The 25160-nt window shown below is 38.9% G+C and overlaps 2 protein-coding genes across 22 annotated transcripts in view; one reads left to right on the forward strand and one right to left on the reverse strand.

Moving 5' to 3' along the window:
• The window catches only part of LOC308058753 (RCC1 and BTB domain-containing protein 2), a 46252-nt gene extending 37161 nt beyond the window's left edge, over nt 1-9091 (forward strand). For 18 of the 19 annotated variants that reach the window (XM_080375060.1, XM_080375063.1, XM_080375055.1 and 15 more), the window contains 3 exons: nt 1703-1839; nt 2458-2588; nt 5265-9091. In XM_080375060.1, coding sequence (XP_080231186.1) covers nt 1703-1839; nt 2458-2588; nt 5265-5405 — 409 coding nt within the window. In that variant the 3' untranslated portion in view covers nt 5406-9091. The other variant, XM_080375065.1, reaches the window with a different exon arrangement.
• Nucleotides 9092-9938: 847 nt separating this feature from the next.
• Nucleotides 9939-25160, reverse strand: part of RB1 (RB transcriptional corepressor 1) — an 82105-nt gene continuing 66883 nt past the window's right edge. Inside the window, exons 18-28 of one of the 3 annotated variants that reach the window (XM_080375030.1) lie at nt 18657-18775; nt 18082-18227; nt 17228-17373; nt 16555-16659; nt 15390-15503; nt 15132-15298; nt 14176-14206; nt 13684-13826; nt 13196-13245; nt 11852-11921; nt 9939-10191 (exon numbers count right to left, since the gene is read on the reverse strand). In XM_080375030.1, coding sequence (XP_080231156.1) covers nt 10125-10191; nt 11852-11921; nt 13196-13245; nt 13684-13826; nt 14176-14206; nt 15132-15298; nt 15390-15503; nt 16555-16659; nt 17228-17373; nt 18082-18227; nt 18657-18775 — 1158 coding nt within the window. In that variant the 3' untranslated portion in view covers nt 9939-10124. Of the gene's footprint in view, nt 11922-13195; nt 13246-13683; nt 13827-14175; nt 14207-15131; nt 15299-15389; nt 15504-16554; nt 16660-17227; nt 17374-18081; nt 18228-18656; nt 18776-19204; nt 23694-25160 lie in introns of those variants that run through there. The other 2 variants (XM_080375029.1, XM_080375028.1) reach the window with 2 other exon arrangements.

Raw genomic sequence — 25160 nt, forward strand, 5'->3', positions numbered from 1 at the left:
CTGTTCCAAAGCGTTGTCATCAATGCAGTGCTGGTAAAAGTTCCTTTTCGTTACCGAGTCATTACTTTACTATTTACGAAGACTTTTTTTCCATCTTGTTCTATGCCTACTGTTCAACTAGATCATATTGTTGGTAGTGTTTGCTTGTGATGGTGGTGAAATGGCAGGGCAACACCCAGCTCAGTAAGAGGCTGCCCCAGCAACATACTGCCTGCAGAAGCAGATATTTAAGAGTATGTCCATGGGATTTGTCTGCTCTGCATTTAGCCAGCCAGATTTAGGTGTCTGCTCTGTCTCTGCTCAGAGATAGAAGGGAGAGAGGCACTCCAAAGGATAAGTCACTCCAAGGTACTTTGCAAACTGAAGGATGAGTACCAGCTGATTTTTAGTTATTTACTTACTTTTAAGGGAGCAATGTTTACCACCTTCTCTCTGACTTTTTGCTTTTGTGTGGTGGCACTGGCGCAACAGATTGTTCCCAAGGTCTGTTCCACAGCTGGATGGATAGCACAGTCACCACTACTTAACATGAGGCTCTGGGAAACAAAGCAATGGGTTTAGTCTCCCTCTTCCAAATCCAGAATGTGGTAAAAGATGTCGTGGAAGCTAGATAATAACTTTTAAATTCTTTATTCATTTGACTTGAAATTCATTTATTTTAATAACAAAATAAAATACTAAGAAAAAATCTTTAACAGTAAAATCAAATGTGAAGAAGTTTAATAAAACAATTATTTGTTTTTCACTTGTATTTAAGTTATGCTGTCTTTATGGCATAGACTTGTCCCAGAGACATTAAAAGGAAAGCAACCTACCTTTTACATAAAAGTTTTAGTAAAAGAAAAGTGAATTCTGACGTGGTGAGAGAGTTAGAAAGTAAGTAGTGCAATATAAAAGAGTCCAATTACATTGTGGCTGTTGTAGGAAAAGTTATCAGAGATGATGATGTTCATTTACATCAGCAAAAAATTTGAAAAAAATTCAAATATTACAGTATTTCTTTTTTTAGGGAGCAGTAAGTTACAATGACTTGTAAGTTAATGTGAACTGTAAGTTGCAGAGTACAGCTATCAAAGGCAGTGCTTTTTTCTTGTCTGTCACAAAAGTATTCAGACTTACAAGAAAAAGGTGATAAAAGATCTGGGTGAGAGTGTCTTCGCTTTAAATATTTTAATCCTTGAGTATAATGATTAAATCTAATGCTAAATTGTGTATGGACTCTGGCACTGGAATAAATGCTACCTAAAATAATAATAACTTCTTTCCTCACTAGATCATGTTGGGGGAAAGCATGTTGAAATGTGAGAATTGTCTAGATTAACTGTGAACTTTATCTGTTGGGAGCCGGGTAATAGAATTCATAGTTAAAGTAGAATATATTTAAGAAAATTACATCAAAAACACATGGACCATCCTTAAAGATACTGTAAGGAGAAATGGAGCCTAACATAAAACATTAGTAACAGAAATAAAGGTAAAATCTGAATTTTTATATATATATATATATATATAAGGCTTAAAAGCCTTATAAGGCTTAAGGAAATGAACGTGTTCAAACCAAGAAATCAGGTAACTAGAGTTTATGGGTTTGTATTCGGCCTGTTATGACTGACTGATTATTATTCTTTTATCAAATTCTTGGTGCAGCTCATCTTTCAAGCTTAACTCTTTACAGTATACAGTCTTTGTTCTTGTTTTGTAGGTGTGAACGTTTTCGTTCCATATTGAATAACGATGATGAAATTATAGAAATGAGTGAATTTTCTTATCCTGTTTACCGAGCCTTCCTGGAATACCTGTATACAGACAACATTAGGCTGCCTCCTGAAGATGCAATAGGTATTTGCTATAAATGGAAATAACTCCAGGTTACTGTTTCTGAAAAGTTCGATTTGTGTATTGTAACAGAATGAGGAAAGCACGGCTTGTTAATTTTCATTTTATTAGCACTTAAATCTTGAGTTTAGCAGTGTCAGGAAGAAGGAATGCAGTAGCAGGAAACATGCCCAAGCAGAATGAGTTGTGGCGATGCAGTAAGATCAAAGATGAAAAGTGTTCAAAAAGAACTCCCTGTTTCTCATATTAAGGACTTTTTTTCCTTAAAAAGGCAGTAATGCCATCCTAAAACTTTTCTGTTTGAGTTGCTATGGTGATTTGATCATGAATGAAAAGGGAGCTGTTCCCCGCATGAATTTAAGAGGATGTTAGTCACTAACTGACACCTAGAATGAGATCCTATACAGTGAACAAGATGACAGAACACCTGCATGGTAATAAAAGGGTCCCTTATTGATATGTCTTTTGAGGACCTTTAAAAATGTACACATCATCTAGAGAGGCAAAAAATAGAACAGGTCTTTGATTAATTCAGCCTAAAACAATATGGTAATTGATCAATTTGAAAAGAAATTGTTATGTTTTGTGCCAGGATACTTAAAGCTGTGTGAATTTTCACAGGACTGCTGGATTTGGCAACACTGTATAGAGAAAACAGGTTGAAAAAGCTTTGCCAGCAAACGATCAAACAAGGCATTTGTGAAGAGAATGCCATTGCTCTTCTTTCCGCCGCTGTCAAGTATGAAGCTCAGGTAAGGAGGACTTCTCTTCAGACAAACAGTTGTTTTCTGAGAAATTAAACTGTTTAATATAAACATAACTGCATTTGACTGATGAGGCATGATTACCGCAATTTCCTGTTCTGGCTTCTCAGATGTTTGTTTTCCCCTCTTTAAGCTATAAAAAATTGCAACTACTAGTGTTTTCTTGCTGGCCTTTTGGCTTGCACCTGTGAGTCAGGACTCTTAACCTGCTTCCTGCCTTGTCATCTGGCACAGTTCAGCATGGCATGCAAATTTATCATTGCCGTTTAGTTCTCCACCTTTGGATTTTGCGTTGCCTGTTCATTTCCGGAGTTCTCCACCTGGTTATTTTGTCTGGTACAGTCATTCTGGTACCCCCCTTTACAGGCAGTGGGAGAATTTCCCTGTAAAGTCCCTTCCTATTTAGGCTTGTGTTTATATTAAAAAAAAAAAAAAATCCACTTTTCCCATGTTGTTTACAATGAATCATACTGACATACAACAAACTACCTATTGTTATTCCTCTCCCTATATCCTGTCATCTGGTATGCCCTTGGGTCTGGAAAATTTCACTAGCACTCTACCTGTTACCAGTAGTACTGCAAGTGGTTTTTTTGTAAACAGACAAATACCTTAAAGTTTGCTTTTTTCAACTTCTTAGTGCTATACTGATTGTGGAAATAATGATGGGGTGGGGTTTATTATTCAAGAAATCTGCATATGTGTTTGAAACTTAGTAGCTGTTGTTATAACTGAGCATCTTACTTGAGAAATCCTCATCTTTCTGTTCAAGATTTCTTCTGCTTTACAAGAATAAAACTAACATAGCCAAACAGAAGATTACCTGTTAGAAAAGCCAAAATACGTAGTTGGTAACAATGTTTTTTAAAAATACTTCGTTTTTTGCTTTTGCCTGGCCGTGAAATGTAGGATGAAGTTTTAAAGGAGGAGAGGCTAGAAGTGTAATACAATGGATTGATAAACGGTTCCAGGTATAGGATGAAAGTGGAAAGAAGGGACTGAAACAAAACTGAGTTAAAGTTGCAGTAGTCTGTGCTGTGTGGAGGCCGCGTATTTAATGAGATGAATTTGTGTAGGAACTGCAGAGAGGAGGACAGAAGTCAGTGACTTTTGTGAACTGAAAGAGAAGGTAACGTTACATCAGTAGATGAGATTATCAGCTGCCAGTTTTAAGGCAGTTGTAACCGCGGTATCAGTAATGGAAGGCATGAACAGTTGAGGCAAAGAGGAATTGTACTTTCAATGTGTTGTAGTGGTAGAAGCCGAGCGTATCAGGGAAGACCCGATGATTTTATTCTCCTAACAGCAGAAGTTTTCATTAGAAGTTTACTCTGGAGTTTCTCCTCTTACAAGCTTTTCAACAGTTTTGAACATCTTCAAAGCAGAAGTACCTTTAGTTGCCCTGTGTCAGGTGAAGTAATTAAAGAGCAGTTAAAGATACATTTAGGTGTATTGTGAAATAGTAAAACTAGCCTGGACAAAGTACTAGAGTTTATATGGCTGAAATACCATAAAAGGGTTTGGCTAGATGACTAAACATACGTTACCCTCCTCTTCCTTCTATGATTCAGTGTTTTACTCTGTATACCTAGTATTATTTCAAAACATGCAACACTTTAACGCTGTCATCAGATGATGAATTGGTTCAACTGTCCCCAGGCACAGCATGTGCCAAACTCAGGACTGCATTGTTGCCCTCCTCCCTTCAAAGGGAAATGTAAAGCTATTCTGCTAAATTGCTTTCTATTATTAATCCCTGGCTGCAATGTTTACGTAGTTAACATAGAATGAAACTGGTGTGGAATGAGAGACCTCTTTCTACTGTAACCCGTGAAGAGTTTATACATCATGCATCATACTGCCAATTTAGATTTGTCTTGCTGCTGGCTCCAGCTCTGCTTGCTGCAGAAAGTAATTAATTCTCCTTTAACAGCAAGCTGTTGCATAAGAACCAGCTACAGGGGATTGACCCAGTGCACGGAGAGAAGGATTGCTGCTGTTGTGAGGAATGCAAGTGGGCAGAATTGGCTGTGTGAAGTCATGGTTGTACGGCTTAATGGCTTGTACCTATCCTATGCTGAACATGTGAACATCCTGTTATAGCAAGACTGGGACAAGACAGAACCATTTTTGCTATTTTGGATTCCCAGTTCCTAGACAGGGGGACACAATTCCTAGGTTTGTCACGGAAGACACACGTATCCCCACATCCAGTTTGTGTTCAGCAAGTGTCATGCAATATTACATCATGCTTTGCTTTTATTTTCAGCAAGACTAGGATATCTGCTGGTTTTTACAAGACCACTACTGAATTCAGTGCAGGAAGGAAAAGGAAAGAGTTACTGATGCTCTGGTGGTTGTATGTTGGGAAAGTTGATGGGTTCACTTATACTAATAACTTTTCTAACGAGCTCAGTAAATGTGATGGAGTCATATAGTTGATTTAGATGGCTGCTACTTTTTTTTTTTTTTTTTTCCAGAGGTGGTTTATTGAATAGTTTGTACTAACAAATTTTGTCATTATTTGTGATCTGAAGGGGATTGGTAATGTGAACAATCTGGTATACTCTCTGCTAATTAAATGACAGATGTGAAACAGAAAAGTAAAAATAGTAAGTTTCCTACCAGTCATTCATATTACAAGTTAACTCCATTTGTTCCTAGGACTTGGAAGAATTCTGCTTCAGATTTTGTATAAACCATTTAACTGTTGTCACACAAACTCAAGGCTTTGCAGAAATGGACCATGACCTCCTGAAAAACTTCATTAGCAAAGCAAGCAGAGTGGGAGCATTCAGAAACTGAAGTCTGACTACACCAAGCTGCAGAGCATGTCCTCTTCCGTCCTACAAATACTTGTCCTTTGGAGAGCTTATCCATGGTCAGAACGTGCAAAGGTTTGGAAAGACAGACTCTGTGTCCATCAGCTTAGGAAATGCGTAAAAGTCCACTAACATACAGGTTCTGTAAAGATGGCTACAGCATAGGTGTATGGTGGGAGCTCGTTGCCAACAGTCAGAATTTAACAGCAGAAGTCTAATGCAGTAACAAGACTTTTGCACTTGGTCAGGTAATCTAAGCTATCATTATTTTCTCTGTCTGTTTTGAAGGTTTTGGGTTTTTTCTTTTTTTTTTTTTTTTTTTTTAAACAATCTGCATTTGGATTTTATGGGAGAGTGACCTGTGTGCTGCTGAAACTTCCTTAGTATACTTCGATCACCAAACTAAGTTAATATGCCAGTGGGCTTCTTTTTGCCTGGTTTATCATCCAATGAAGATACAAACTTGGTTTTTCTGAACATATGATAAAGTAATATAAATTCTTTAGGATGAGAGGCTTTCTGATTAGTAAGAGAACATGTCTTGGTGTTTATTTGGAGAGTAAATACATAAGCCATTAAGTGTTTCAACTGGATATTACATTTTTGCATTCCTGGTGCTTATGTCCACTGTTCTAGACAGAATTAAAAGATTCTTACTTTCCATTACATGAAGCATGTTCCCTGGCACCCCAGTGGGCCAGGAAGCATTCACAGTATTTTTTTGGACTGGAATTATTGTGCTACGTGTTTTGGTACTGAGAGAACCATCTGGTCGCTTGTTACCGACAAAATGAAGCCCAAAGAAAATCTCAAGGGAAGTTCCACTTGAAGTTTGTTAATTCCTGTCTTACTGTCGATCCTCGGATAGATCATCTTAAGATAAATGGAGAAAAAGATAGTTCTGAAGTGGTAAAATGGGTCTTACAATTAAATCCAAGAGTGACACTCAGTCTTTTTCACAAGGCAATAAGGACACCTTGTCCAAATGCATTGTTTCAAGTTCTCCTTCGGTCAGTGCCATGAGGCAGGCCTGTTTGAGGTGAGAGGAGTTGCCGTCCAGACACGTCGCTCTCATCACTGATCATCGAGGGCACCAGATGGCTGAGGTAGAGTAGACTAATTTCTGACTGACTGTTATGGTGAAGCCACACCTAGCGTGGCACGGAGGGAGGTTTGCCCCATTGCAGAATATGCTGAGCTCATGAAGCACTTACTTGAGTTTTCTAATAGGCGTTGAATTAACCCTGAGAAGTTATTACTTTTTAAAAAATTTTGACTGGGTGAAGTGGCTTTAAGTGCCCTTTGTAGTATTTTACAATGGAGGTGGCAAGAAGCTGGATGACCAGGCTCAGTACACTAATATAGTTAGCCATGCGACCTTCCTTCAGATCCCTACCACACTACAGAATTCTTCAATACTTTTTTTTTTTCTTTTAATCCTCAAAATGTCTTTTTGAATTCCCGTAAATGACTGCGGCCTCATTTCTAAAGTAGAAATAACTGTCCTTTTTTATACTGGAGGATCATTTCTCAAACAATCCTGTTCCTTGAGGAGAAGGAAGAGAAGCACATTCTCAGAGAACAAGGTGAGAATTAGTAGGTAGTGCCTCTCTTCACATCCCGGCAGTGTGAGTGGAAGGGTGAGGCATGCAGGGAGCAGAATTTGCTTAGGAAGAGGGCCATAAGCAAATTATTTTGGAAACACTGTGGTTAAAAAATTACTTCTCTTTGAGATGTGCCGCAGACTCTCACTAGAAATAAACTGGATCATCTACTTCTAACAAGTGTGTCCTGCCACCCCCTCGGTGATTAGTACCACTTCCTCCAGCAGCACAAGTCCATACTTCAGCAGCTGTGTCAGTATTTTGTATTCAAACAGAACTGGTCAAAAACTTTCCAGTACATAATGCAGTTTCATCAAAACCACAACTTCGCTGGGGGCTGAGATCAGTTTTGATACGTTTATGTTGAAAAGCACGACTCTGGCACACGGAGAGGTTAATGTAGACAGTAACGCAGTATCAGGGTAGGGCATGACTCTACTGCAAGCTCTGTATGATACAGCCCAGCAGTAATCATACTGAAAGCATAGACACCGGTACTTCTATGTGAGCCAAGGCTGGGTAATTCCAGATGCTTTGGTTAAGCCAGGGATGACTGGAATGAACTCTGGTTCTTTCGGCTCTGGGCACAAAAGCTACCAGGTTCACCTGCCAGCATTTTCTTAGCCCCAGCAGCGCACAGAAAGAGGGTGTACTGCCAAAGCCCAGCCTCTGGGTAGCGGCTCGTACTGGATCCTGCCCCACGTGCACGGCGCTGCGCTGGCACGCAGCCAGCCTTGCTAGGACATGGAGCCAGCTGGGCACCCGTGCCACGCGTAACAGCCTTGCGGTCACGCTGGCCCTCCCAAGCAACGTACTATAAAAGGTCTCTCCAACTCTTTCTGTTGCTTTACTTAAAGAACCAATCCGAAACTGTCAATGTGAAATAATCATTTTAAACTCGCTATCTGATCAAAAATCTTCTCTGCTCAATGAAGAGCCTGGCTCCCTGGAGACACCGCTCCACGGAGCGATAGTGCTGGGGAGTGATACAGCTCTTCTAAGCTGCCTCAAGTTTCTAACACAGTAATTCAACAACTACTGTAGTCAAAGTGGCATGCTTTCTTAGCAAGGCATTTTTGACTTCGTATAACCAGTGGTGCCCTTTTCCCCCCCCCCCCCCAATTCATTTCTTTCCTGTTCATAATTTCCAACCTACTGTGCAATTTCAGAGTAATTGACAAAGTCTGTAATGTTGAGAAAAAGCTGCTCTGGACTGAATGAGGGTGGTTCTAAAGATCCCGTGTGTCAGTGCTGGCTTTTATTCATGCTATAAGTATCATCTGACCTGGATGTGATAGTATTACGTTCATAGAGGCACTTATTTATTTAATTTTTTAAACTTTCATTGCATGCACTTTCCTTGGCACTTAAAGGTCAATGTTTAAAAAAAACATACTGGCTTAGGTGGTTAAATGTGGATACCTGTATATAAATATGTGCTTGAAACCTGATCGCAGGACGTTTTAGAAGAAATTAGGCATGCATTTTACCATTGTGAGATGGTCTGCAACAAACTTAAGTTTGTGGATCTTGCAGGTTAAACACTTAAAAGTATTTAAGTATGTGTAACTCTGTTCTAGGACATCACAGACAAAAAGGTATTCATTAAAAAGTGAAAGTAATGTCAAGTGTAAACTTATCTGGGGTTTGAACAGAGGGATGTTCCACGTTGCAGAAAGGGAACCAGGTGGGTAACTTTCTGAATCAAATGGCATTTGAAAGAAAAAGAAATTACAGGAATAGGGTCATTTAAAGCTTCTCTTAAGTTACTGAAGCTAAGAGCCAGCATTGTATTGTCATCTAGTACCTACCCCTAGAGTTCTGTTACAATGCCTGATAACTATGTAAACTGCTGGTTTTATATGGTCTGAACAATTTCTGTGGGGTCTTCCTCATAAGACAAAGCATTTATTTATGCCATAGAGACAGGACTCATTGGCTATTGTCTAATGATGTAGAACGTTTACAACCTGAACATAAAACTATGTTTTCATTTCCTGTTTCTTTATAAACTTGCCTGGTTTTAATAGACCATTAATAAAAATGCTGTAATATTTAAAAAGTATGAGTGGAAGTTTTTTCCTTCCTTTTCAGTAAGTGATGCTTGTAAACAGAATTGACTGCTTAGTAGCGTGGGGGAAAAAAGAAATAAAACAGATATTTCAGAGAGATATTTTGAAGACTATTTGTGTTCTTGAGGAAGTAACTGCCACCAGATAAAGCATTCGTATGCGGAATGAAAACTGAGAAAAAAAAAAAGCTGGAGAATTTGCGTAAGAATTTCCACCTTTCAAAGAAATGCCCTTGTGACTTAATTACTAAAACCATCCTCAAAACACCAATAATTGTTTCTGAAGCAAACACAGCCATCATCATCTTCAGCTGTTTCACATTTGACACAGGTTATCTTCCTCCAGCCACTCGTGCACTTCAAAAGACGGAATTTACGCATTCCCTATGTCTGTTCAGGTACCTGTGAGGAACTCGCTATTTATTACAGCCTCTCTGGACCAGCACTGTGTAATACCCTATTATGAAAAGCAGGGTGGTGAAATGATGGGAACACTTCTAAATGCACGCACCAGCTTCTCTGCAGGACTGCCTCACGCGCCTCCACGAGGGCTGTGCCAGCGACCCAGACCATGATAGGGGCCTGCATCAGCCAGAAGCATTACCAGTGGTGACCCTGAAACAAAAGGCCTGATGAGAACAACATTTCCAGAATGTCCTATGGACACTCCTGAAGGTAACTGCAAGCCCAGCCTGGACCTCTGCACCAAGAGGGAATTACTGGAGATGGAGTGACCTCTGCTTGTACCAAGCTGCTGAATCATGGTGGAGGTATGACAGAAGGACCTCATTACCATATGAAGTCACCTTCTCTCTAATAAAAGAAAACTACCAACTATAAATCTTTTTAAAGCTATTTTATTTACCTTGAAAGGAAACTGATTAGTTGTATAAAACATTATCATATGTTTGATGTAAAGCCTTCCATCTGTTTGAACAAAAAAAAAATACATTGTCACAGTAAAATAAATGTTTAGGTACTAGACTCTGTAATGTCACCCCTGTAGCCAAAGGATCATGGAAGAACTTCAACTGCTGTAACAGGGCTTATGGTCAGTGTACCTTAATGTTAACATATATTCTGTCTGTAAAACTCTGCAAAAAGTGAAAAAATAAAACCAGGTACTCTTAACACTTCTGTACATGTTGCAGGAAGAAAGTTGAAGCCATACAGAGACTAAAAAAATATTTTTATTTTAAAATTCACTGACAAATCAAGTGTGCTGCTTGTAGATATTTGAGTAGCTCTAGGATTAGCTCCCATTCAACACAAGACATGGTCTTTAAAATGTACTACTGTGAGTATTCTAGGATCAGCTAAACAATTTCTAAATAAGCTACCCAGAGAAGACTTCGTTTTAAAATGTTTGTGTAATGAGTAAATGGCATGCTCTTCTACTATAACTGTTTTAAGTAGCTGCATAAGCTAAAATTCATAAAAATGTGTAATTTTAAAGCAAGACTAAATTTGTTTATTTATGTTTTAATCCACTGGAAGTAAAACATGTGCTTTCCTTAACAGGCTATTTTGTAAACACTTGCCTTTGCAAGAAAAATTCCAGTATCTGGAATCAGTAACTTAGAAATACATAAGATGAAAAGGGTTTGGGGTTTGGTTTTTTTTTGCTAGTTGCCAAGAGTTCACAAGTTGCCTATTTAAACTCTGCCTTTTCAGTAAAATAAGGCAGACTGATTTTTCCTAGTGTGAGCTCATCAAGTTCAGCTTTTGCACAGACGCTGCAGTAAGGCCAAGGGGAAATGCCCTGTGCTTTTACAGACCAGGCTACTCTTACCTGGAACCCAACTGGAGCCACCCAGCTTTCAGCTACAGGAAAGAGGTTTGGTGCCTGTTCCTCAAGGTGTTTGGATTGGCTACAGCAGTTAGGTGAAAACTGGAAGAAATCAAGACCATTCTGCATAAATAGAATTTTGAAATCTTGCGCATACGAGGTGGGATTTAGGGTTGGGGTTCTTTCTTTTGTCTTTTAAAATAATTGAGATCTTCAAAGATAAGAAAGTGCATGTAAGGTACTCTGCACATGAGAAGAAGCTTCGGCTTCTGGAAAGATTCTCTGTGGGATTCATATTCCATGAAATTCAAGCTGATGGACAGTGGCCCTCTAAAAGGACACTGGGGTGAGAGCTGGGGAAGGAAAACTACAGGACGCTAGGTACTGGTTTCAGTAGTATGACTACATAATGAGTTCACTTTGAATTCAGGCTGTACTTGTCATGTGAGGCCCTGACTCCACAAGGCCTACGACTCCTATGCAGTTAAAGGTAGTGGGAATCTGATGCGCTAATTATATACAGAGACAGAAATCTTTGCAGTAGCTGGCCCCTCGTTTTCAAAATTTGCAAGTAATGAAAATCTAGAAATGAAATCTAAGAAACAAAATTAGTGCATTTCAAATCATTCTAGCTAACATCTTGTCTTTAGACAGACAAATTCAATCCACGTAGACTGAATTGGCCTAAATCAGTAATGTTGCAATAGGAAACTAAGACACCTTCCAAGTCTGTTTTTTAAATCCTCAAAAAAAATATAAATTAAATTCAGTGGCTTACATTGTATATATGCTACATCATAAGGCAAAGTATCATGAAAACCATTTAAAAATTTTAAAAGTCCAAATGCTTTCAACTAGCAGTTCAGCATAAAAAGCAACTAAAAAAGCAATTCCATTAATAGCGGCTGTAAAACAAAATCTTAGAGGGCCTGCAGTGCAGCCCCTGGTCCTGAGAAGAATCTCACTTTTCTTCACTGGCTGAGGTATCATTTCCATCATTCAGTTTCTGTTTTTGCATTCTTGTTCGAGTAGACGCTAAAAAACAAAACAAAACAAACAAATAAACAAAAAACCCCACAAAACAAACAAAAAAAGAAATTAAATACTTTCTTCAGAATTACTTTGAATGTGATTATTGTAAAAATTTGTAATGGCGCGGGGAATAGAAGTACACCATTTAAATTTAAAAAAAAATCCTCATTTTAAAATAAACACATACTTCTGAGTTGCTTCAGCAATTCTTGTTCAGTCTCACACATCTTAAGAAATTCATTCCACCTGTTCACTCAAGTTGTCACTGCTTCCGTACCCTCACTTGGTCTGTTTTCACCCTCAAGGTGGGCAGATGGACTGCATCACGTAGGGATCTCGTGGGCTCAGCAGTCCCTGCATCCCAGAGCCCACCTGCCCAGGAAATGCCCTTTCCCCACACTAACACAACAGGACATGTGACAGAACACCCCCTCCTCCTAACCTCTGCCATGAGTAAACACTGAAACATCTCCCCTACCCTAAAACAAACAACACGTGCCTGGATCCGTACTTATACCTATCTTGATGAGCAAACAATTGCTAAGTAAGAATTTTTAATGAACAAATCTGCTCAGCTACAGAGCTCAGATTCCACCAGAGTGAGAATGCCTGGTCAGACCAAGCGTGTTCCTTCTCAGGAGTGGAAAACGCAACTCAGAAGTAGGAATGGGGCTGTTTTGCCGTTCATGAGCCACATTTGAGTTTCGTTTGAGAAACAGAAAAGTGGTCCTATAAAATCTGAAAGAAATGCTGATCCACAGTAGAAGAAAAAGCAGTCTCAGGCATTTCAGTATAAAAGACAGCAAAGCAACATACACAATTACGTACAATTTTCCTGTGTATATAATTTTCCTTTACTATGCCATAATCGCCTGAAAAGGTGTTACGGCCAACTAAATGCTGCTGCAATTTCCACTGATTTCTACCTGTAAGCTCTCAGCTAAGGGTCTGTCATGACAACAAATGGAAAGCCTTGGCATGCACTGAATTCCATTTCAAGAATTCCAGCGTTTAGGAAGAATGTGTCATGCTCATTTTCTTATTCACATGTAATACAGCATCGTCTGTGCTGCTGTGCCATTTAACATCCTCAAAAAGGCTTCTGAGGATTTCCATTTTATAATCTGCTTTCTCAAGATTAAAGGGAACAAGTACAAAGAACTAAGCAAATTACCAAAATGACATCAGTGGTGAGGGATGTTTTTATCTGAGTGAGCACAAACTGCTTTATGCAAGGCACTCACTGCTGTGCAGATAATGAAAAAAATAGTACTCACTCATTTCTGCAAGCTTTTGTTGGAACTTGGATTCCTGGGGTAGGTGTTTGCTGCAGACAGAAAGCATATGATTAAGCAGAAGTTAAAAACTTTTTATTCTCATAACCTAACTTTAAATCAAGGTTAGTTCAATTCAGTGCTATCACCTCTTACAAAGATGCAAACTCTTTTTTCATCCACACAAAATTCAAGAGTTGCTGATTTCTCATGTCTTAGATTTGGTTTTTGATTTTTAAAAGACTGACTAAAGACAACAAGATGGTTAAGCGCTCAGCTGTAACACTGGGATGTTGGATATATAAGCACTGAAAATCATCCTTGCTTCTGAGACCAAAGCATCTAATTGAGAAGCATTATGCTACCATCCCTCACATAACGTATTTACTGAAGTTCACAAATTAACAGAAGTTAGGATGTCAGGAAAAAGTTGAAGGCCCCGAGAACCAAATATATGTAAGATCAGTGAAAAGCCAAGAACAATTTCTCACCTTCCATCTGCTTCGTCTTGTCCTTCTATATCAAAGCGCAGCCTCTTCAGTGGCTTAGGAGCAGCACTTACTTCTGCGCTGCGTTTTAGCTGGCAGTCACTGTTGCATACCATCTGGTTTATTTTTTGAAACTTTTCAGAAGTCTGAAATGACAAGAAAATAAGGAAAGAATTTCCTATAAATCCTGAAACTGCTCAAACTTTCCAGATTATCTACTAAAAAAATTAGGAGTCCTAAAACTCTGTGGCTTAAGAACTCTATTTTCTGTCAAAACAACTAAAATAAAATGCAAAACGTTAAAAGTGAAGTCTAGATATTTTTTTGAAAGGAGTTAACAGAACACCCCTGTAATCTTTGTGCTTGCAGATTCCGTAAAACAATACATTAATTTAGAGGCACTCACTGGCCAGTTCTACAGGTGTCAGCAAGCTCTCCCATTCCTCCGAAAGTTACATGCATTCAAGACCAGACATTAAAAATGTTAAAACTCACCCCAAATGATTCACCAATTGACACCAAAATTCTGCCAAAAGAAGAGAAATGTTTAAGATTAAGCTACATTTAACAATGACAGAAGCATCCACTGATTTGCACAGCTTATCAAAGTTAACACAGTCTTCCTCCCTCTCTGCATTAACAGTGCAAACCCATACTACGCTTTGTTGTGTTGGGAGCATTTACGTTTCTATTCAGGCCAGTGAATGCTGAATCGCCAAATCAGCCATACCATATAGACAGAAAAGAAACTGTGGCTTGATACCATCAGAGGCACTCGCAGTCCGTCTCTTATCAGCAAGAAGACACTTCAGTGCTGGGTACCCAGATAATCATCCTCTCATCTTTACCTTTAAGTGTTTGCTCATCAAAACCGTGTGGGACTTCAAAATAAAAAATAAAATAATATTTTAACTTTTGTACACAGTGGGCCAGGTGCAATGGGACTCACTTGATCCTCGTTTGAAAAGTCCGCTGGAAACTGGCACATTTGCTGTCATCCTCGCCTGCTAAGAACTAGCAACCAGCAGTTTGAAATGTTCTGCGCAGTCAACTAAATGCTCTGGACCATTTTGTTCCAAAAAAGTATGTTCTCTTTAAACAAGTGTACAAAGCTCGTCTATGTTTTTCAGGAGTGTGATCCAGAGTCAAAGCCAACAACATTTAAGCACCTAGGTCAGAAAACCCCTCTTGGATGTGACTATTCAAAAAAAAAGAAAAGGAAAAAAAAAAAAAAAAAAAAGAAAAACTCCTTGAGCACACTGACTAAACTGAAACAGAGAAGTGCTCAAAGATGAATAAAGATTCCAAATACAGAACACAAACTTTTAACCAGAAAAGATTTAACCACCACAGACCACTGGCAAACTAGACTGTGTGGGTTTCTTTTTGCTTCCACTAAAATCCCCTAAATACTTTTAATTTACTCAAAGAAATGCCTGTCAACAACCTACCTAGACCTTGGAGTCATCTTTGTGGGCGACTGAAACCCATCAGAGAATTTGTATGGGCTCTTCAAGGGCGAGATGTAGATGTTATTGCCAGCAGGGACACGCCGAGGTGAGTTGGAAAACTGGTAAGGGCTCCGAGGAATGTGTGGGATAGGTGACAGAGTGGGAGGCTATAAAAATAATAAAATAATCACAAGGTTTTACTGTCTCTGTATTCCTAGTCTATTAAATAATGAATACTGAACACAGCTAACAGCTTACCCTGTTGGAGGCATACTGCAATATGTTTGTTTTCAGCTTCTGCATAAACACTAAGTTGTAGAAGACTATAATGGAGTCATACTTTTCTTCCCTGATAAGAACACGTTTGAAAGTCTACATAGGGTGAGAAAATCATACACAGATTTTAAAAAAAAGATTAAAAAAATTTACATTTGACAAACTCATAAAGCCATTCATGAAGTCTGTGTTAGATAACAGCTAAAATGGCACGTGTATTGTATGCAAGCCATTTTAACTACTATTTAGAACTGTTCTAAATTGTTGGGTTTTTTCCTAGTGTGTATGAACAGCAGCAGAAAAATATACTTAATTAACTGGCACAGCCCCTTAGTGCAAACAGTTCATCAGTACTTTATCAACATTTTCCAGATTTAAGCTCCATTTACTTCCGCACACACAACTGTCAAAAAAAGGCTTCCCTACTCTGCATGCCTTGGAAGGCTAAAAAAAATCATTACTGAACTGCTGTGGCTAAAATAATTCTTTACATTTGGAGACAAAAGTCTGAAGTTTAGCCAAGGTGCACAAACACACTATTAAGAAATTCTGTTACTAAAAGGACGCCTACAGTTCAGTTAACTGTTTGGTGAGCTTTTTTTCTGTTGATTTAATTACTGTTTTGTGCAAAAGTTTCAGTAAGGCCCTTAACAAAGAAAGGAACTTCTTAATGTTAGAATTAAGACCGGAACACCTACTTGATATATAACCTTACATGTCCATTTGATATCCAACCACATTTCTATTGAAAGCTGCTACAGAACGTTATCTGCTTCTCTTCCCTTAATGCTCCATGGAAGTAGGTAACTCTTAAAGAAACTTGGGTTGCTTTTGAAAATCCTGTTAGCTCTAGACCCAAGCCTTTCATCTAGTCTCCAAATAGAATCATAAACCATTATTTAGTATCTTAAAGTAAAAAGGTGGAATGAAGTCTACTTTCTGAGGAGAGTTACCAAACTATTTGTGCGAGATGTTTAAAGACACATTTAGTATTAGAGCCAGTTTCCTCCTCCACAAAACGGAGATGCAGTGAAGCAGAAGTTTTCTTTTGTATGGTCAAGTGTAGTTTGTTTTGTTTTGGTTTAGACAGAGAAATAACGAGTTTATTACATTTTTATGGAGGGATAATGTTAAACCATTTCCATACCTCTTGATTTGTGTTGGGGAGCTCCTTGTATGCCGAAACTATTATTTTAAATCTAAGATCTACATTCTTGACTTTGCATATGCCATACATGGAACACATCATGATCTATTAAAGAAACAAGGCAAGACAACTAGAAATGCAGAAAATTAATTCAGCTTCTTCATTTCAAGTCAAGAAATCAATTGATGAGCTTTCTACTACTGGCTGTGCTCTAGAAACTAGCATGCAAGGTAACTTCATAAGAACTTCCAGAATACAACTACTGTTCACTCCGTTTCTATATGACAATCAACTAATTTGAGCTGGTAATATCGTCTCGAACTCATCTCACACGTTGCAGTTTTAGGGTAGAATAGCAATACATTTATCAGCCACACATGTTGTCTTCCCGAAGAAAAACAGTACTTTCTTATGTAAATTATTAGAAGATTTGGTGTGTCTTCATTATTCTGAAAATAGCTGTAAATGGTGTTTGAAGATCCCAAAATAAGTAACTGCCAGTACTTTAAAAAACCTGAGATGATAGACTTCACTCTAAATTAATTTCTCCTTTGAGTGATCAATACAGAGATAAAAACTCAGATGACAACTTCTAATGGCTAACAAACACATAAGGAACATTTTGTTCAGGAGAGTCTTTCTAAACTTTTTAAAACGTTTTTGTTAATGTTACCTGGTCCAAGTGCCTGTCTCTCATAAGCTCATACTCATTCTGCAGCGTGTGCTGGAAGAGGGTCCAGATCAAGGGTTCCAGGTCAGGATGTTCAGAGAGAAGCCGAAAGAACAGGGTACGCAGTCGTAGATACGCCAGTAGATACACTTCAGAAACAGAAAAAATACCAAACCGAATTGTAATAATAGGGGTAAACAAAATAAAAGGAACATGATGAAGGATGGACAGCAGCTGGATGTTAACCATCTCCCAATACAAAAACTATAAGCCATCAAATGAAGGTAGTAAAAGCCAGGTTCAAAACAAATGAGAAAGATTCTTCATACAACAGCCAGCGGACCCACAAAGCCCACACCAAACAATGCTGCACATGTTTATCTATGTTGATTCCAAAAGAGTCTGAGGAAGCATTTGGAACATGAATCTACTGAGAGTTACTAAGCAGACACGTCGCAAAATGCTCAGGAAAAACCCTGAGCTGGAGAAAGTCAAAGCTTGGGAAAGATTCAGGGGAAGCACCACATATGCTTGCCCGATTCTTAAGCTTCCCGTGAGGTCTATTGATGATCACTGCTGGAAAAAGGATGCTATAACAGAAGAACTCTCCATCTGAGCCCCCATGGCTATTCTTACAATCAGTAAGTTAGTTTTCAGTTTGAACTTGCAGTGTGTAGAGTGTACGCGTTAACTTGCTGGCACTGTTTTACTGTTCCTTCCAGAGGCAGCTGAGGGTTTGCATTGTGTTTACTACAGATTCTACTATAACCTCTTAAGAAATATTGAGCTCCAAAACCCAAAAAGAATCTATAACAAGAGAGAACTTCATAATTTCAGCAGGTACAGAAGCAACAAACCTTTTTTGTAGAACAGAGAGAGGGAGGTAGATTTCTGTGGTTTCTGTGTTTGGGGGGTCACACCTGGTGGAGCATCTGGAGTGGAAGTAGCACTTAAAGGAGGTCCAGATGCTTTCTTCTTAGGAGATCTCACAGGAGAAAGATAGCTGGAGATTCAACATACATTAAGCATTTAACATCACAGGTTAAAGGAACAATTGTCTATGAATAGTACTTGCAGGAACTCGTCCCTCTTCCCCCATAAGAAGAAATTAATTTCTACTGTAACCTGTTATTCCCTTATCAGGAATTAAACATTCAGGTTCTTGATTAAATACCTGATATAGGGACTTACTTATTCCTAGGCAAGAAAGGCAACAATTTGCAATTACAAGTTTGATAGGGCTTGGAAAAAAATATTTCAGAATTTGATTTAGTGAAATGTACATGTGTAACAAGCAGCAGCAAATACAACAGTTCAACATAACCTAAGCACCAAGCTTAACAAGTACAAAAACAGAATGCAAGTGGATTTAATGATTAAGGGTGATATTAACTTCACGTTTTACCAGACCTCAAGCATGCATAGCACTCACAGGTCTGCTGCGGTGTGATTATGTTGGAGAGGCAGATTAAGAGTGGAAGTGTGCTCAGGCTGGTCAGTTTGGCCTTCTCGTTCTTTTGACTGCTTGATTAGATCAAACAGAGGTGACCCCTAGAAAAATGACAGTAACAGTACATTGTACTGAGAACAGACAACGACATTGTACGGATTTTGTTCCTTCTCTAAAAACAACCCCCAAAATATGAGCCTAAACAGAAGACTAATGCTTTGAAATACTTCAGAACACTCACATTTTGCCAGAAAAAATTAAACTGGCTGACAAACTCTAACAAATTAAAATTCTAATCTACATTTTAAATACACCAAACGATTTCTATTTCAACAGCACTTCATTAGATACAGACTAACTGTTGAGACACAGTTGTGTTCTAGAGTCTCTCATTACTCCCTATTAAATAGCCATTCCTGAAAAGAAAAGCAAACAATACAAGACAATACATAAATAGTCATATTTCAAAAAAAACCTGAAATACACACATACGCACACAAAAAAACCCAAACCTCAAAACCCCAACCAACCTGTCGGTGACTGAAAGTTCCTGCTATACCTAGTGTCAATCCATTTCTCCTACAACATCTACCCAATATTTTACATACAATGACATACGAACCATGGTCATAACTCATCTAACTGCACCTGGGACTATTTCAGTCTCTGCAGTATCATGTTCTAGATCTATCTCTGCCAAGAGTTACAGTCTGTTTGAATACATTTAAGTGTCTGCCCTCACGCCCAAACACAAAAAAAACCCATTTTGATTTTAGGTCAATTATCAGTACTTTAGGCAAGGCAGCTGGAACAAGTGTGACCCTACTAAGATGCAGATGCAGAGAGGATGTAAGCGGAATGGAGAAGCTTCTGGCTGAAGCAACGTTAGTACTACTGCTGATGTTAGTAATAAAGAGCACGCTTGCAGAAACAAGATCTCGGGCTTTTGCTGCTTACGTGTCACGTACAAAAAGGAATTATGCTGACACGGCAAGAGTGCATGGGAAAATATTTTGGCACCATATTTATAATTAATTTTGAGAAGTCAGAGTTGCTGGCTTCTGGGTTTTTTTGTTTTCTTTATACAGGCAACTCATCCTTGAGCACAATGTTGCCTTCTAACCATGCAGCATCAGAACTCCAGAAGCAACACAAGAACATTTCGTTAGCAAATACCCGCATTTTCAGAGGGAAAGCGGTATCCGTAAGACTGGGAATGAGGTGAGCAAAACCAGACATTCAGCATTTTCCTCCAGATGATCCTCCAAAACACAGCAGTAAAATCAATCAGCTCAGCACTTTGTACATAAAGCATCGTCCAATTGTACAAGGTCTATTTGATCCTACAAATGCATGTTACTAATTAAAATATGATAGCACAGATGACAAATCCATAGCTACAATGATAAAGAGGAGCAGAGCACACATGTAAAGCGACCTGCATCACCAGGCTAAGGCAGTAAGAAAAGGCCCAGTAAAAGTAGACAAGATTTACTAGAATTAAAACTAGCATTAAGGCTTTCCTCATTTACACGTATTTCTAAAACAAGAACAACTTTTCTCTGAAGTGCATCAACTAAAAATTCACAGCAACAAGATGAGAGAGAGATGAGATTTAAAATCTTTCACACTGTGCAATTTTTAAACTATTATTTTGGCAATACTGGAGCTATATCTTCTATAATAGAAAAAAAAATAGTTAATGACTCATAACCACACAGTTATTTCTCCATCATCTCTCAACCAGATTAGCTCTTGAGCTGGTTTGCATCATCTTTCCCTGTACTTAGGAGTGCCTGCACTTCTCACTTGTTTCTTTCAGTGCTGCCCTTGCTGGAAATGCAGACAAGACCGTGTCCGTTTCTCATTCTTCCGGCCACTTGGCCTCTTCCTTTTTATTATTCCCATCAGTATTTCACTATGCTCTGAAGAACCGAAGCTTCTTTCCTAGAGCATTTGCTAATTTGTTGCTGGAACACCTCTTGATTCCTTGACTAAGCGTGAATCCTAATTCATTCAGTTCACATTTTAGCTATTAATGATTGGGAAAGTATTGTTTCTAATGAAGCATTAGTAATAGGAAAAGGGGTTGATAAAGGGGAATGAAAGGTCAAGAAAGAAGCAGAAGTTATATTTTTGAAGTTACCGTTTGAAACCAGTGGTTCCCGGTCCTCTCAACCCTGCTCCAATTTTCACTACACAGAGTGTGATTTCATTAGATAAGATGAGGGGACACAGCAGCTTGCTACCTACGAAGGGACCTGCCTACCTTTGCATCATTTCCACTCCTCCCCTTCTACTTGCCAGCCTGGAAATTAGTTGACCTCCACATAAGTAATCTGATGCACTAAACCAGCAGAAAGATATCAGAGAAAGTAAAACGAGATTTAAGCCAGCTCTGCAGAGCATCACAAGCGGAGCCAGAACAAGCATTAACACAGGGCAGCAACACCATGGAAGTTGGGAGCAAAGCAGGAAAGAGCAGAAAACAGGGAGTACGAGATGTCCCACGTTTAGGTACCACAAGCTGTTCAGTCAGCTGACCAGCGTGCAAAACTTTACCCTGCAACAATTTAGGAAACCTACTGCTGCTTTCCATCCATTAGATGAACTACAGTTAGCAAAAGGCTATTCCTTGTGTAGAAACACCTACTTATAGACACGAAGTAGCCAGACATAGAGTCCAATACATCTTTTTTGGCTCCCAGAAATACTAATTGACACTGTGGTTAAAAATGTGGTAAGATAAATGGGGTGTTGTTATCCAGCTGGCCCCCAGTAGCGCAGACCAGCCAGCATTGGCAATGGTGGGATGCTGGAAGGCACCAACTGAACCCATGCCCTTGGGCAAACCATGGTCATGTCGCCTAACCTGACTGCAGGAACTTTGTTAGTGCTGTGGTTCCACGGGCAGGAAAAGGTTTAGTTTTCCAACCTGGTGAAATTGAAGGTGGGTGTTTTGCCGATCACAATTTCCACATTACACCTGAAAGGACTTTAGATGAAGCACTCTGTGCTCTTTCCCCAGAGACCCCTATCACTCCCACTGGTAGCTTTGCAAATACACAGGCACGCAGTTGGAGAAGCAGGTGTTACACTGAGGAGAATGGTGCCTCACAAAGAAATGAGGATGCCATAACGCAGAAATACACAGAGACAAGTTTTCTCAAATGCATTTACCCCCTACCTTGCAAACCTGATGGTTTCATTCACATCCTTGCCTCCTTTCTTTATACTTAAACATGAAAAAGGCTTCTATTTAGTGAATCTGAAGCACATTCTGCAACTTGCAAGGAGTTTTCAAGCTTATCACAGCAAAGTCTGTTCAGCTTCCATCCCACTATTTGGTATTCAATAATCTACCTCTCACTCGAATGAGCGAAATATAATATCATTAACCAGACAACTATCAGTCCTCTAATAGTCACAAAAGAACTTTAACACCTGGGTCCAGCTTTATCAAACAGGAACGTTTCTCAGTAACTCATTTCTAAAGCAGCATTATGCACACCATCTTTTACAAATTGCATATTGCTTTTCAAAGCTTTTAAGCCGCACTTCAGGTGAACAGGTCCTCTCCAATGCATTCCTATCATATGAAAGGAGTTTTGCAGGTTTTACTTGAATTTAATTCTCAGTAAGTGATTAATGTTTCTAGATGCAGACACAAAATAAATTTTACTGATTAAGTGAAATGCTGCTTTTCACTTGAGACCTCCCTGTGATGCCTAGAGAAGCCCCATTTTATTAGTGCAAAAAGGGAGAAAGCAATTAAGGCCTAAAATTTCTCAGGGTCAAACAGCCACTGGCATCAGAATGAAGAGTAAGACTGAAATTTGACTCAGTCTCTCTCACACTACTCGGGACTTACTGTAACTCTACAATGCTAAACTCCATGAAATAAGCGGAACTTCATTAAGTGAGCTGCAGGGTGCTCCTCTGCAGCAACACCAACATCGCGCGCGCCTGCCGTGGTTCTTCCCAGCCTGAAAGCTCCTTCCATGGCCAGAGCAGGCAGAATTTCTTGTTGGCTAACACTTATTTGGCGATGGTGAAACTACAGGACACACATGTGCCTCCCAGCTTCCTGATCTTTACACCAGCTCTGTCCCAACAACATGTTTAACTGGACTTTGGCTTCCATGAAAACGTTAAACAAAAGACAAAAGCCCCTGAATACAGGGAACAGCCACCCTGGGGTTTCGGTGTATCCCACTGACTACAAAGGCAGTCCCGGAGCAGCTTTACTCTGGGCAGTGCTAATTAGCAGTTCGTAGTTTTTAAAACTGCTTTTGTCTTTGTTTTCTATTGGTTTATGTTTCTAATCTTTGTAATGATTCCCTAATCAATTTTCAGGTTTTAGTTATTTGTCCACAATGAATTTTAATGCAGTGTTTATCACTAAGCGATGTATGTATCTCACTGCCACGCTCCCTTGGGGTTGTTCATTTCTGTGGGTTTTTGTTTTAAATAATTAACACCACCTCAAATTACTGAATCAGTCAATACAATACATGACATTAAGAAGTGTTCTTCTTGATAATATGCTAAAGGATGGCTGTGATTTTGTAAGGCAAAACAACGCCTATTTAGCATTGACAGCTTTGGCATGGAAGCACAAGGACTGGATCGGCACAAGCGATTTCCACCCCTTTTCCCATGACAGAATGCATGCTCAGAAAGTTGACTTTTTCTTGCAATTGTATTTTTGAAAGCTTCAAGTGACAATTAGTATTCAGAATTCTGAAATAATTTAGGCCTGCCAAAACAAAATATATGTCACAGTCTACATTTAAATAGTATTTACCATGAAAAAACAGTAAGATTAAGAACCATGTTTTAATTTCATACATAAGAGTTGTGATATATAAATTATGTTCCTACTGGGGCTTGTTCTTACCAAATTTATGAAGAAAAACATTAACAACTTCAGTGTTAATGATAAAATTCATGAGAATAGTGACAGATCTGCTTTTAACTCCTTAGAGCAAATACATGTTCAACACAAATCCTATTCCTACTTTACTCATCTCCAGCATTTAAGATAAGTAATACTGTCATCAAGCTTTGTGAGGATCTCCTTTTACCTAAACGTGTAGTATCCAGAGGGAGAAAAAAAGGCAGAAAAGAAACACTGACTGTTAATTAGTTCTGGTCATTTGACAGCAATATTTTGACAGGCTTTTCCTCCTCACACAAGAGGCTTAGAAAGTCAAAAGCTACAGAGGAAGTGACAAGCACATACTGATACACATCAAAATAACACAAATGTGTTTATCTGAAGTCCTTGATGCAAGCAGCTGACCTGAAAGCAGATGCCCTAGCCTCGAGTCTGTTCGGAATTTTCAAGTTCAGTTCTCTTTACGTTCCAGTTTCTTCTAAAATTTAAAAAAAAAATAATTATCGCACCAGAAAAAGAGTAACAGCTCCTGGTCTGGCACACAGGACCCGTTGTGGAAACATGGAACCAATTCAGGCAGTCTCTAGTGAATATAGATACTTATTAATATGAAATGGGAGAAACCAAGATTTCTTATGAAAAGCTGTCTGAAGGCCTAATGCAAAAGGAGTTCAAATCTGTCCAGTCAGAGAAGGAAAGCCAGGTCACCACAACCTGGGTACACACCTTAAAAGTGTGTTGCTTTAAATGATGCTGCAAATCCATTCTCTTTACCATTTTGCAATAATTTAGTCTTCCTCAAAAGCCTCTGGAGAGACCTGGAAAATCTTGATAAATTTTATACGTTATTTCAGAATAATTAATACCACAATTTCAGCCCCTCCACCCCCAAAACTGCTCGTCACCAGATGGTTTTTCATTAACCAATTCTCTATGTTTTACCCGGTCTCTCAGCAAAGGTCCACAGGGCCACCTCACTGCAGCATACAGAGGCACCATCAAAATATGCTTCCTAGCAATGGAGAAGGATGTATGTGAAAACAGCCATCAAACTTCTGAAAACCCATCACATGTGTTTTCCCTCGATATTATGGGAAGGTGTGTGGACAGATGAAAAAAAAAAACCAACTCAAGCAGCATATCAGAGCAAGATAAACAGCTGACAGGCACAGCAAGAGATCTGGAGTGATAGCTGCTTTTAAAAACAGCAGCAACAAAGTTGAGATAAATTTAAAAGTGAAACTAATTTAAGACAGCCTGGGGGTTTCATCAACTTCAAATTTTTTTTCTTCAGTTTTTAAATTTTAACCGTAAAGATGACAGACCTTCTGTGTTGATAGTGACTAACACTACTGGTATGTTAAAAATTATAACAGACTGATGATAACGCTCTGCAAATAGGGAAACTACTGACACAGTTACTGCTTTGTAGCTCTGCAAACTAATCACCAGCTGAATATTGAAGAGCAAAATAAACCATGGTCACCAGGACTGCTCCTATTTGCCAAGTCTGTGAGACTAACTTTTTAAAGTTAAAGTTCTAAAAAGGAGTTTTTAAAAGGCGTCAACAAGCAGAACTACATTTT

Source organism: Falco punctatus (genome assembly GCF_963210335.1).
Source record: "Falco punctatus genome assembly, chromosome: 2".
In the NCBI taxonomy this organism is placed as follows: Eukaryota; Metazoa; Chordata; class Aves; order Falconiformes; family Falconidae; genus Falco; species Falco punctatus.